General features: G+C 35.8%; 2 protein-coding genes across 5 annotated transcripts; one reads left to right on the top strand and one right to left on the bottom strand.

Annotated features, from left to right (window-relative positions):
- The first annotated feature begins 5,890 nt into the window (after positions 1-5,890).
- Positions 5,891-9,782, top strand: LOC106357730 (indole-3-acetic acid-amido synthetase GH3.15-like). Its single transcript, XM_048737254.1, has 6 exons — positions 5,891-6,064; positions 6,102-6,217; positions 7,713-7,814; positions 7,916-8,056; positions 8,325-8,977; positions 9,053-9,782. The coding sequence occupies exons 1-6, from the start codon at positions 5,891-5,893 to the stop codon at positions 9,640-9,642; spliced, it is 1,776 nt and encodes a 591-aa protein (XP_048593211.1). The 3' UTR covers positions 9,643-9,782.
- A 227-nt stretch (positions 9,783-10,009) lies between these two features.
- On the bottom strand, positions 10,010-12,256 carry LOC106357728 (mitogen-activated protein kinase 7). Of its 4 annotated transcripts, none has more exon segments than NM_001316233.1 (3): positions 10,010-10,951; positions 11,334-11,763; positions 12,033-12,213. In NM_001316233.1, coding segments are annotated over 2 exon segments (1,107 nt in total). In that variant the 5' UTR covers positions 11,757-11,763; positions 12,033-12,213; the 3' UTR covers positions 10,010-10,267.
- Between the last annotated feature and the right edge of the window lie 810 nt (positions 12,257-13,066).

The raw sequence follows: 13,066 nt of genomic DNA, 5'->3' as shown, positions 1-13,066 counted from the left end.
TCAAGCCAATTGATATGTTAAGTTTAAGTATTATGACATATGTTATTCAAATTTATACGTAATATATTATTTTATTTATACATTTTTAGAAATTTAAAATATATAATGATTTAAGACTTTAAAAATAATTTAAATTAGTTATCCAAACCCAAACCAAACCCGCAAAGATCCAAATCGAACTCAAACCAAAATTTAGAAACATTCTAATAAGGCTGAAATCTTTGACCCCGAAAACCCAAAATACAAACCGATCAGAACTAAACCCGTATGGGTATCCAAAAGCCCATCCCTAGTCATTATTATATATCGTATTTTATCATCATATAATTAATCGTATTTTATATGTACCATCATATAAGTAATCATATAATTAATAGTATTTTATACATACCATCATATAAATAATTACATATATTATATTTTTAAAACTTAATATGAAATATGAAAACCATAATTTGAGTTGGTATTTCAAATTGGGCTTTGTATTATATTTTTCTTATATATATTGACAATATTTTTTTATAATGGTTATTGAAAAATAGTTTAGTAAAAATCCATTTTTGAATATATGTATATTTTTGAATCAATTTTTGATATAAATCAAATTTGAATTATTATTTTGATTTGAAATATGTATATAAAGTTTAATTTTTGTATTATGGTTAGTTTAGAAAAAAAAATTTTAGGGAATTAGATTGACCTATTTTGGTATATTTTAAAAGTGGCCTAGATAACTTTCAATTTTTTAAAAAAACATAAGCCCATTACTTTTTTTCTTAATACTACTATCTTTGTTTTCAAACAAAAATATTTTTTTTTAAAAGACTGCAATCCATGTTTCCAAACACTCCAAATTTTTAAAAGTCCTATTCAAGTCTCCAAACACTCTAATTTTGTACTTGAGTTTTAATAAGATAGATTTTTTTTTAAAAGACTGCAATCCATGTTTCCAAACACTACAAATTTTTAAAAGTCCTATTCAAGTCTCCAAACACTCCAATTTTGTACTTGAGTTTTAATAAGATAGATATGTTAACTAAAACACGATAAAACCTGAAAAAAATTGTTATTAATTCATGGTCTGTTCCAATAACCCCCCTCTCCCCACATAAAGAAAGCCTGGTGATTTGTTTTGAAAAATGGTTAAACGTTTGACATATTTTTTTAATAGATTGTTGTTTAAAGAAAATAAAGGGAATGGCAGCATAGAAAAACAGAATTGTATTGTTAGATCAGTATTAGTTATTTTTTGTTATTATTCTATTTTCTATTTATTTAACATAATTTTTATGATAATGTCTATTAATGATATTATTAATTAAACATAAAATAATAGTTTATTGAAAATTAGATGACAAATACAAAATGATATGTATTTATTTTTAATTAAAAATTTGAATAATTGTAAAAAAAATATTTAAATTATATTATTAAATGAAAAAATAATAAATAATATTTTTAATATTTAGTATAGATTATTCACAAAACACTAGATTTGGTGGAATTGTATAAATTTTAGTTTCATTAAAATTGAATCACACCAAACTTGATTACACCTAAGTAACCAAACACAATATGCAAATAATTCTTTAAGTAACCAACTAACATATACAAAAAATTGTTGATTGAACAAAATTTTTTTTTTGCTCTATCTTTTTATTAGATGATACATTAAAAAGTATCGTCTTCTGTTTTCTCACGTTAGAGCACGATTATCCCAGCATCTGAAGTGAATCTTTAAGCATAATTAGGATTAAAAGAAAAAGAAAAAGAAAAATAACAATTAATAGAAGATACTTCTCCTAAAGAGGGGTTAGAAGAACTGTGCCTTAGAGAGGACACTGGTTACCATTGTATGAGAAGAGAAAAAAAAACCCGATTACCACGATCTCTCTCTCTCTCTCTCTCTCTCTCTCTCTCTCTCTCTCTCTCTCTCTCTCTCTCTCTCTCTCTCTCTCTCTCTCTCTCTCTCTCTCTCTCTCTCTCTCTCTCTCTCTCTCTCTCTCTCTCTCTCTCTCTCTCTCTCTCTCTCTCAAAATGTTGTTTTGTGAATTGAAATCGAAAGCCGCTGACTTTGTTTCTTTCGGTTATCTATCTCTCTCTGTAGTACCCGAAAACCGCATGCATCTCTCACTATTTTAGATTCTCTTGCTCATAATTCAAGATAATGTTGAGATAAGAACGCTAGAGAGTATGGATGAATTTGCGTTGACAAGGTGTTTCATTAAATGTCAACAAGGGATGTTTATCTACCATTTTGAACATTCTCAACTGTGGTTTCACAAGTTCTTACACCAAGGATTGGTTGGTCTCTTTGGTTTTGATTTAATACAGTGGAAGCTGAGATTTCTTGAGAGATATCCATGGCTGGACAGACTGATCCTCATATCTCACTGTTTTCTCCTCACGAGGTTCTTCTTCACTTCCTCTTTATTTGTATTTGTTTCTTCCTGTTCGGTCTGCAACTATGTAATTGATTTTAGCATTTCACATCACGTTGAGTTCATGGCAGAAGACGAAGTGGTGGAGATTGTTCCTAAATATGAACATGGACCCCCTCAATTTCATCGCTGTAATCTCTCCACAACTTTATACAATCTTGAAACCATGTGGAGAATTTTTAGTTAACCATATGATTAACTTTTGAACCGTTGACAGGGGGATTACGGTCGGTTCGTTCCTCAGATTCAAACGCAAATGCCTCTGTGGCTTGCAGTGGCACTGAAACGGAGAGGCAAATGCACTCATGACAAGCCGGAGGCTGATGCAGACGCAGACACTAGAAGCAGTAGTAGACAACCCCGTGAAGCTAGCAATGAACCAAGGGTAAAATCCATTCCTAATTCCCCCCCCCCCTCATGTTTTTTTTTCTGTTTAAGAGAAAACAAATACAAACCTCAACCCGTTGTCTTACAGAGACCTCTAAGGCAACACTAAGGAACTTCGAAATCTTCTGCAACAATATTTGTGGAGCTCCCTTGGAATTGAGAACATCAACAGCATCTATCCCTGTTGTCTTACTATTTGCCTTGTTTCTCTTGTTCGGTTATATACTCTTTGATATTTATTAAACATCCTTGCACTTATGAATGGTTCCAATATTCAGTAGAGCTGGATTCTGGTGTGACTAGTTCACTAATGAAAATGTGTAACTGTATACGAAACCCATATTGATTTATTTTAAGTATATGTGATAGGCTAATGTCAGAGCAATATCTATGAACACCCAATGTATTTGAAAACCCTGGTGCATGGATGTGACACCCTGACCCAGCATAGCTGAAATGGTCGGCGATATCATGACACTTGTCTTCAGCCACAAGACCAAAACAATGTGTCTTTAGGATCCCATGACGTCTTTGACAAAAGCCCACCAATATGAGCCGAACCTGAAATGAAAAGGGAAGAAGGAGGGGTGAGCATTTCGACAAAAGCTCAGTGAGGGAAGCTCTAGGAGCCCTGAAATCAATCACCAACAATCATCACACAACATAGCATAAGTATCTAACTTTAACATTCAGTAAATCGAAAGCAATCAACAAGAAACGAGGATAAACCCCGACGGTGCCAACAATGAGACCACGCCACCTAAATCGGTACCCGTGTCCCTCATGTTGTCGCGCGAGAACTTTGATGTTGCGTTGTCTCCACGACATCACGCTGTCTCATGCCTTCACGCAATCAAGTTATCGACACCGGTTCACGCTTGATCCGCCACCATGTTCATATGTTCCACGTTGTCTCCACGACATAACGCTTCTACGTTACTTCATTTACAGGCACGCCGCATGCCCGCTCTGGCAATAAATCATGCCAACTCAAGCGATTGCCACATAACCCAACAAGAAATGATGTAACGCCCGAGACATACATATATGTCATTCCACCACGTTAAACCGGCACACATAGGCCTTAAGCCTTTCTCTAACTCAATATATCTCCCAAATATATATATATATATATATATATATATATATATATATATATATATATATATATATATATATATATATATATATCAAGTTCATATACAATAATCCCAATCAACACAATCATCACATTTAATCCTCAAACATCATTCAACCATATTTTAACAACCTTAGCAATAAATCTATGTCTTTCACACATCAAGCATCAAGATATTTATATATATCATATATATAGTTTTTTATATTCATAGATCTATGGAAAATAACAAGTAGGGATGAATGATCGACCTAGACACTTCTACCATGATGAGATAATGATAGAAGGAGATAGAGATTGCAACAAGCCCTCACCTTGGCCTTAGATCTGAGAATGAAAAAGAGAGTAGAACCAGATCTGAAGCTTATGGTTTTCCACACCAGATCTACAAATAAACGGGTAGGTGCTACCATCAAAGACCCGAGATAAGAGATCTACGAGGAGGAATAGAAAGGAGAAGAAAAAAATGATACTAGAGTTCCTTATCTCACCAGTGACCAGATCTAGAAAGAAGATATGGAGAGATCTGGACATAGAATTAGATCGGTTCATCGGGGACCTCCAACGGCTTGGCTCCAGCCTTCAGCAAACAGCGAACATCAAGGAGAGAGAGAGAGAGAGACATAGGCGAGAGAGAACAAGAGAGAAGAGAAAAGAGAAACCTTAGCGGTTAGGGTTTTCAGATCTCTCTGGAACTCTGTAGGGTCTCGTTCTGATTTCTAAATGAGAGAGAAGAAAAGTGGATGACTTTTATTTATAAGAGAAAGAGGTGAAAACCCTAGGATTTACTACGCGGGCCAGAAATAAAAGAGAAAGACTTGATGGACTTTGGTCCAAATCAAATTAATTAATAAGAAAACAAAACCATTCCAGTTTGGGAGAACCGAGATGTGACAATGGATCTACCATTGAACTTACAATGTGATCGTGAGTGTTCTGATCAATTTTTTTTTTAAGAACATTTAATTAAGAAACTAGCATTGGTGTATAAAATTTAGGTGCTTCTTAACAAAAGTTCTTATCAATATTTAATTAATAAAATAATCATTAAAAAACTCTAATGGGGTTTATAGGTTAATCATGTTCTGCATGATGGGAGTTCTTAAAGTGATGTTTTTAGCGAATATAATAAACTGTCTCTTAACTTTTAATTAAAAAAACTAAAAACATTTTATTTAAGAATCGGTTCTTTGTATTTTTAGTTAAAAGTTAAGAGACGATTGCTAAAAACTATGTGTTAAAAATCTTCCATTAACAATGCTCTTAGATTACAGTACTTATTTGCTGGTATTTTTTTCCTTCAGGAGCGTAAATTTACTTTTATTGTTTAGGGCATCTAGAACGTTGGCACGACACTGCTTATGATTAGCATCAAACACGTTGTCTATCTCACACGTATTATCTTATAAATTTTGGATAGGTAATATCACCGCCGAACCACCGCTCCACTAGGCCATTCTTCACATCCGATTGACTGGATTCTCTCTGAGGTAGTGTATATTTTAGAAAAATAAGGAATGAGACAGAAAGTTACACTCGAGGACAAGAGTAACTTCAAGGTGTCACTGATTTTCCGAACATCTATATCTCCTAGTAGTTCTCACGATTAGTTATTACTTTCCTATTTAAAATTTTTGTTTTCCTCCCATCCTTTGTAAAATCCTATTTCTGGAAAAGGAAAAAAAATAGCATCAATCAAAAGTATTCGGCACTTTTTGTCTGTTTTCTTCATTTTCTCATCTAAAAGCTATCGAGAGTAAAGAGAGATACCGACCAGATCTCATTTGCTTCGCCAGAACAGAGGTTTTGCTCTTCCCTCTTTTGTAACTAGTTTCGTTATACACAAGTGATGGGACTTTGAATTAGAGTTTCTTTTTTTGTTATTCTTGTTGCAAACCAAAGTAGACAAACCAAAGTAGCAGCCATGTTGACAAAGTTCGATCCAACAAACCAAAAAGCGTGTCTGTCTCTGCTTGAGGATATCACCAGTAACGCAAATCAGATTCAAGATTCCGTTTTGGAAGCAATACTTACACGTAATGCTCACACCGAGTACCTTAGAGGTTTCCTCAATGGTCAAGTAGATAAGCAAAGCTTCAAGAACAACCTACCCATTGTCATTTTACCAAAAAAAAAAAAAAAACCTACCCATTGTGACCTACGAAGATTATCACTCTTATATTGATCGTATCGCTAATGGAGAGCCCTTTGATCTCATCTGTGATCGACCCATTATTGTTCTCTTGGCCAGGTACCTTTTTGAATCATGAAATATATTCAGATTCAGATCAAAAGTATTCCTGCTATGTGAATCTTAATTAGAAGAGTATTTCCATATCAACTTTAATATCTAGTTGGTTGACGTTGGTCGCAGGATCCCACGGTTTAAAAAAAAAAAAATTAATATCTAGCTGCTTGGTTTAGTGATCAGATGTTGTAATGTTCTTATTTATTTTCGGTGTTGCTTGACTGTCTTTCACTCTTTTGTTAGATTCATTACTAGTGCCATTGCAACTTCTGTCAAAAAAATTTAAATGGCTCAAAATTAACATTTTACCTAATTTATTTTAAAATTACATAATAAAAAGGAGAGATCAGCCCACATGCAATGCAATTTTCTTGTATTTTTTTCTTTAAAGTGAAAAAAATTGTACGAGCCTCTTACGGAATTTCACATGGGTCGGCCAAATGCAGTTTCTTTTTTTTTTAAGTCATCTGTTAGATTATATTGAACTTTAAACATTGTTTCCAAACCATTACAAGGCTAACACCCCCAGGCCACAAAAATCCCCCACAATCATCAAACCAACCCCTGATTATGAGTCTACGACTAATACACTTTCCGTCGCCATACCTATACCAAAAAAGAATTCCAAAGACTACTCATAGCCATTAAACAGAGGATTGGACTTCCTCATTCACAAAGCAATTAAGCAACCATATAGGAGGACCTGCCGCTAATGTATTCAACAGACCAAACCAAAGTTTCCAACTTCACTTCACGCAAACTTCCAATCTGAAACATGATTCATATTCAAACGATTGATCCGAGACAAAGGCCAACGATTCCCGGACAGAAAGGGACACCGTCAGAGCCAAAAGCCAGCCTTATAGTGCTAAGATAGCCACTGTAAGCCAGAGACGAAGCCCGAAACACGGGAGTCAGGTCGCCGGAAAATAGAGCCAGAAGAAAAGAAGCTGACAGGAAGATGACCAGAAGATCTCTGACATCTGATGCCTCGTTTGGAAGGTTGTCTGACCAGATCCAAGAAAGCTTAAGCACCCACATCTGAACCGGCTGAATACAACCACCGCGTACCAGAAACCAGATAGGAACCGACAAACAACCCAAACCAAACATAAACTCACCAGAATATCACAAGCTTCTTGGTGGATCCCTCTTTACCCACCACAACACCTCGACCAAACCTCATAAAACAGAACTTAGGACAATAACCCACCCTCTCACGGCGCCAGCAAAACTCGCCGGACACCGGAGAGGGAAGATCTAGATCTACTTTTTCGCCTCTTTTTCACCTTTTTTTCAACTCTCTCTAGGACAATGATGGCGCCAAATGCAGTTTCTTTGATACCTCTTTGTGTTTGCAAAAAAATAAATATAAACCATTTGGAGGAAATTTGGCTAAAAACTTGCTGATACATGATTTGTTATTATTCAACGATATAAAATAAATTGAAGTATAATATGTAAAGAGTTAAAGAAGAATTGTTTCTTTTTTTGGCAGCTCAGGTACTTCAGGAGGAGTTCCAAAGTTGATACCTTTCACAGCAGAGGAATTAGAACAAAGGATGTTGTTTATATCTCTCTATAGACCTATACTCTTCAAGTAATGTGTTTCAAACTCCAAGGCGTGTCTTGTCTTGTTATTTCCATATAAAAAGGAGTAAGTTAAAAACAAAACAAAAACGTTATTGGTCCTGTTTGCAGGCACATCGAAGGGCGTAGTGAAGGAAAATCTCTCATGTTTTATTTTGTGACTAAAGAAAGCGAAACAGCGTCTGGATTGATGGTTAGGACTATGATAACTTGTGTTTTGAAAAGCGTGACCCCAGCCAACAAATTTATCTGGTAAACCTCCCACACGGCTGGCTCTATGGTACATTTCACTGAAGCATTAGGTTGATGTGCTAAAATTTAGATGGCCATCAATAAATTTAGTGTAGTAGGGACATAATTTTTTTATGCTTTAGGAGGCTAATTACATAAGACCAGACATGTTGGCCATATTAGGAGTGAACATGCTTTCCTTGGTGCTTCTAGTGTTTTTTTTTCTTTCTTTTTTTTTGCAAATGGTGCTTCTAGTGTTTCTTTATTTTGTTTGTTATATGATTTACAGGGATCAAGGGCATATAAGCCCACTAGAAATTTCGACTTGTGAAGACACTACTCAGAGCATGTACTGCCAATTGCTATGTGGGCTTGTAGAACGAGGAAATGTATCTCGCCTTGGCGCACCATTTGCTTCTACCTTCCTCAAAGTAATCAAGTTCTTGGAAAATCACTGGAGTGAGTTATGCTCAAACATAAGGACAGGCCGTGTCAGCGACTGGATCACAGATGCTAACTGTGTTTCAGGGATCGGTAAGTTCCTCGAGGCTCCAAATCCAGAACTAGCGAGCCTAATCGAGCAGGAATGCAGTAAAACATCGTGGGAGGCAATAGTGAGGAGACTATGGCCTAATGCAAAGTGCATCGAAGCCGTAGTTACCGGGTCCATGGCACAGTATATACCCATGATGGAATTCTATTGTGGCGGTCTTCCTTTAATTTCAACGTTTTATGTCAGCTCTGAATGTTCCGTAGGTCTCAATTTAGATCCTCTGAGCAAGCCTTGTGATGTGTCTTACACCACCATCCCAAGTATGGCATACTTTGAGTTCTTTGAGATCAAGAAATACCATCAAGAAACTGGTCATGATCCCGTGGTCGTCGATCTTGTTGATGTTAAAGTTGGACATGATTATGAACCTGTTATAACAACGTTTTCTGGTAAGTTCCTACTTGTGTTTAGGCCATGATTATGATTATGAACTTGTTATAATAATACGTATATATAATTAACAGGTCTTTATAGATACCGTTTGGGGGATGTTTTACGAGTAACGGGTTTCTACAACAATGCGCCACAGTTTCGTTTCGTGGGAAGACAAAAAGTTGTTCTGAGCATCGACATGGACAAGACATACGAAGAAGATCTCCTCAAGGCAGTGGCAAATGCTAAGCTCTTACTTGAGCCACATGAACTAATGCTCATTGATTTCACTAGTCGTGTCGATTCCTCCTCGTTTCCAGGACACTACGTGCTCTATTGGGAACTCGGGTGTAAGGTCAAGGACGTGAAGGTCGAGCCCGACCCTGAGGTTATGGAGGAATGCTGTTTCGCCGTGGAGGAATGTCTTGACTCGGTGTACAGAAATGGACGAAGGAATGATAAGAACATTGGACCGCTTGAGATTAAGGTTGTTAAGAGTGGCGCCTTTGATGAGCTTATGAGTTTCTTCGTGTCTCGTGGCTCTTCTGTGAGTCAGTTCAAGACTCCAAGGTCGTTGACTAATGAAGAGGCCTTGAAGATATTGGAGGCGACAGTTGTTTCCAAGTTTGTTAGCAGGAAGGTTCCGTCGTGGGAGCTACATGAGCTGCATTCCAGCCGATAAAACCAAACCCCCGTTACAAGTATGTAATCGAATATAATAAGTGTTATCTTAGTCGTTGTTGAGTCATGTTCTGTAATCGTCCTTTTTCTTTGTTGTTGTTAAGACAATCTTCTATAAATCGTTTTAGACCATAACAACTTTTAACGGATCTTTTACCAAAATATCATAACATTATATATATATATATATATATTCTTTTTTTTTTTAGAATTGGCATACAAATTTTAAATATTTATACTTATTGTAATCTTACATATAAGCTATTGAACTGTTTGATTTTAGAAATGCAATTAAGTACTATTAGCTAAATTTAAGAGGTTTATAAGACAAATAATTGTTAAACTAAGTATTTATATTTGTATTAAAAACAGGATCTGGTCTGGAAATCTGAAGTACACTCATCACTTCAAAGGCAGTGTAAGAGAACAAGCCTTAACTTAGTAACAAACAGTCTCAAGCGATTCACGTTTACAAAGTGGAAAAGAGATACTGATCAGCCCTTCAAACTCTCTTACTCACTCACTCACTGTTTGTGGACTCACTATATAACATAACAACAAAGCTGCATTTCATAAGAAAAAAAAAAGACTGGAACAAGCATACTCTCGATGATGATTGATGACAGCTAAACACTCGCAGTTTCAGCTTCAGGGTGGTAATAAAGCATCTCGTCCCACATCATCTCTCTAATCATTCGTTCCTCCATGTTCTCATCTATGTCCAGAGCAATAGGGACATGAGCAGGAGGGTTAGAACCAGGATCAAACAGACCCGCCATGTAAGGGTGCAAGAGTGCATCAGTCACAGAGATTCTCTTGGTTGGATCAAACACAAGCATCCTCTGCAGCAAATCTATAGCTAACGGATTCGCTTGCGGGTACAGATTAGAGAGATGTGTACCCCTCGAGAAAGGAAGAGACTTTATGAACCTTTGAGCTTTCGGGTTATCGATAAACCGAATATCAGATTCTTGCTGGCTACCAACAACATTGATGATCAGCTTAAGCTGGTTGAGACATTCAGTCCCCGGGAAAATCGGTTTCCGACCAAGAATCTCCGCGAAGATGCATCCTACCGACCAGACATCAATGGAGGTTCCGTAGTTGTCACAACAGAGAAGAAGCTCAGGAGCTCTGTACCAACGTGTAACCACGTACTCCGTCATGAACTGCTCGTTGCCTTGGCTTGTTCTCGCTAACCCGAAGTCACATATCTTTAGATCGCAGTTAGCGTTGACTAAGAGGTTCCCTGGCTTCAAGTCCCGGTGAAGGATGTTTGCAGAGTGAAGATACTTCAACCCTCTTAGCAACTAAACGCATAACAAAACAAAACCAATATCAATAACTAATCGATAACCAGAGCCTGTCTTGGGCAAAGCCGAATGAAACATTTACTTACACCAAATTACATAGACATAAGACTCCAAATTTTTTTAAAATTTTTTTAATTAAATCGCAGCTCCCAAAATTTATAGTAGAGTTACTCTATAACAGAGTGAAATATAGAGTAATGTTGATTTTTTACTCCAAATATAGAGTGAAAAAGCAACATTACTCTATATTTCATTATATTATAGAGTGAACCATTGGAGCAAATCCAACTCTATAATAGAGTTACTCTATTAGAGTGAAATATAGAGTAAAGTTTTGTATACCATTGGAGATGCTCTTAAAAACGTAGAGTTACGTTACCTGAAACAAGAAGTACTTGCAGTGATCATCAGAAAGGGACTGAGAAGATTTGATGATCTGATGAAGATCAGTATCCATGAGCTCATAAACCAAGTAAACATCTTTGAAACTGGATCTAACCGAAGGCAACATAACATCTTTAAGCGCGATCACATTCTCGTGCCTCACATGCCTAAGAAGCTTCAGCTCTCTCAACGTCCTCAAAGCATCAACACGATTCTCAAACACGTTATGAATCTTTTTGATAGCGACTCTCTCGTTGGTCTCACGGTTGACCGAAGAGCAGACCACACCGTAAGCTCCTCTTCCAATGGGTTTGATGGGAACATACTTGGTGTCGATTTCGAACAGAGTTTGCCACATGGAGTAGTAATGTTTCCCTTGTTGTTTGATCCCGTTTGGTGGGTCAACCAACATCGCCATTGTTCTTCTGCTAAGAACTCAACAAATCCTCAAAAAGGGTTTATAGAGAGAGTTAACGAATCATTGAAGCTTTTTTCTTCTTTACGTTATTCCTTGTTGGAAAAAAAAAGTGAAAAAGATTCAATCTTTTTTATCCTTTGCTTTACTTAGCTATCAATCTTACTACTCCCCAGGGAAAAAAAAAGTAGCAAACTTTCGGCGTAATCATAGTTCAAACTCTTTTATCGAATTAAAAAAAAAAGAATTAACTAAAAAAGACAGAGGATTTGGACATACCCTTGTTATTACAGAAGCTGGATCGTTGTTTGGTTGGTGATCAGAGAAAGAAGAGAAGGGTATGATTGGATCTGAATTGAGATGGCTTCTTCATAGTTATCTCAAGAAGAGGAAGTTGTCAGACGCATACGGGGGAATGTTTAGAGAAGAGGAAGAAGACGAAGAGGAAGCAATCCGTTGTGTTGATGAAGAAGCCTTTCTTACTTCTTTTCCTTTTTTCGGAAAAACAATTATTATTATATAAGGAAAGTCTGCTAATTACGAAAACGACATTCGTCTGTAAGATATTTTGTTTATCCTACTTTTAATTGAAAAGCTTCAGTTACAAACTATCTAGATTCTAGAGAAAATTTGAACTAAATATCTGAAAATAGTTACATGGACTCTCCATTTTATCCTAATAGTTACATATGTAATTCATAGGTTAATTTTAGAATTAATTCTCTTAATCTGATTGGTTGTTGGCATTTGAATTTTCATTTATTTAATTAAATTTTTAAAAAGGAAAGTAATCCTAGAACTATCTAATCTAATCTAATCATGAACGGTGCTATATGGATGTTATAGTTTTTTTGGAAATTTGTAAATGGATTTGTCAAGGATCTGATGATAGGTGGTCTATTAGCTGTTTAGGAGGAATTTTTTTTTCCGCATGTAGCATGTGGTCCTAAAACTAATCACCATATAGTTTTGTAATACTATTTTTGTAATTATCATTCGTATAATTTTCACAGTCGTTTAAGTAACAATTTAAATTTAAATTCATCAATTTTTTAAAAAATTACATAATTCACAAAAGGTTTTTTAATGCATTAGTAGCATTCAATGTTAATCAAGTTCTAAATAAAATCCAAAGCAAAAAATATGTGTATTAAAAATATCTAAGAAGGAAAAACTTTTATTTCATGAATAAGGTGGGGTCAGCTGACCCCCCTACCTCAGACCTTGATAAAAAAATATTCCATACACATTATTTGAGAAGTGATTTGTCATGTATTATCACCACATCGATTTTGAAGAAAAATGATGACATG

This window comes from Brassica napus, chromosome A7 (genome assembly GCF_020379485.1).
Source record: "Brassica napus cultivar Da-Ae chromosome A7, Da-Ae, whole genome shotgun sequence".
NCBI classification, from domain to species: domain Eukaryota; kingdom Viridiplantae; phylum Streptophyta; class Magnoliopsida; order Brassicales; family Brassicaceae; genus Brassica; species Brassica napus.
Note: the sequence above shows the minus strand (reverse complement) of the source record. Positions and strands in the feature narration are given on the sequence as shown.

Coding starts and splice junctions, on each gene's coding strand:
- LOC106357730 (XM_048737254.1), top strand. CDS start 5,891: ATGTTGACAAAGTTCGATCCAACAAACCAAAAAGCGTGTCTGTCTCTG. Junction 6,218..7,712: donor ATTATTGTTCTCTTGGCCAG/GTACCTTTTTGA, acceptor TTTTTTTGGCAG/CTCAGGTACTTCAGGAGGAG. Junction 8,978..9,052: donor TGTTATAACAACGTTTTCTG/GTAAGTTCCTAC, acceptor TATAATTAACAG/GTCTTTATAGATACCGTTTG.
- LOC106357728 (XM_013797418.3), bottom strand. CDS start 11,756: ATGGCGATGTTGGTTGACCCACCAAACGGGATCAAACAACAAGGGAAA. Junction 10,952..11,333: donor GCAAGTACTTCTTGTTTCAG/GTAACGTAACTC, acceptor TTATGCGTTTAG/TTGCTAAGAGGGTTGAAGTA.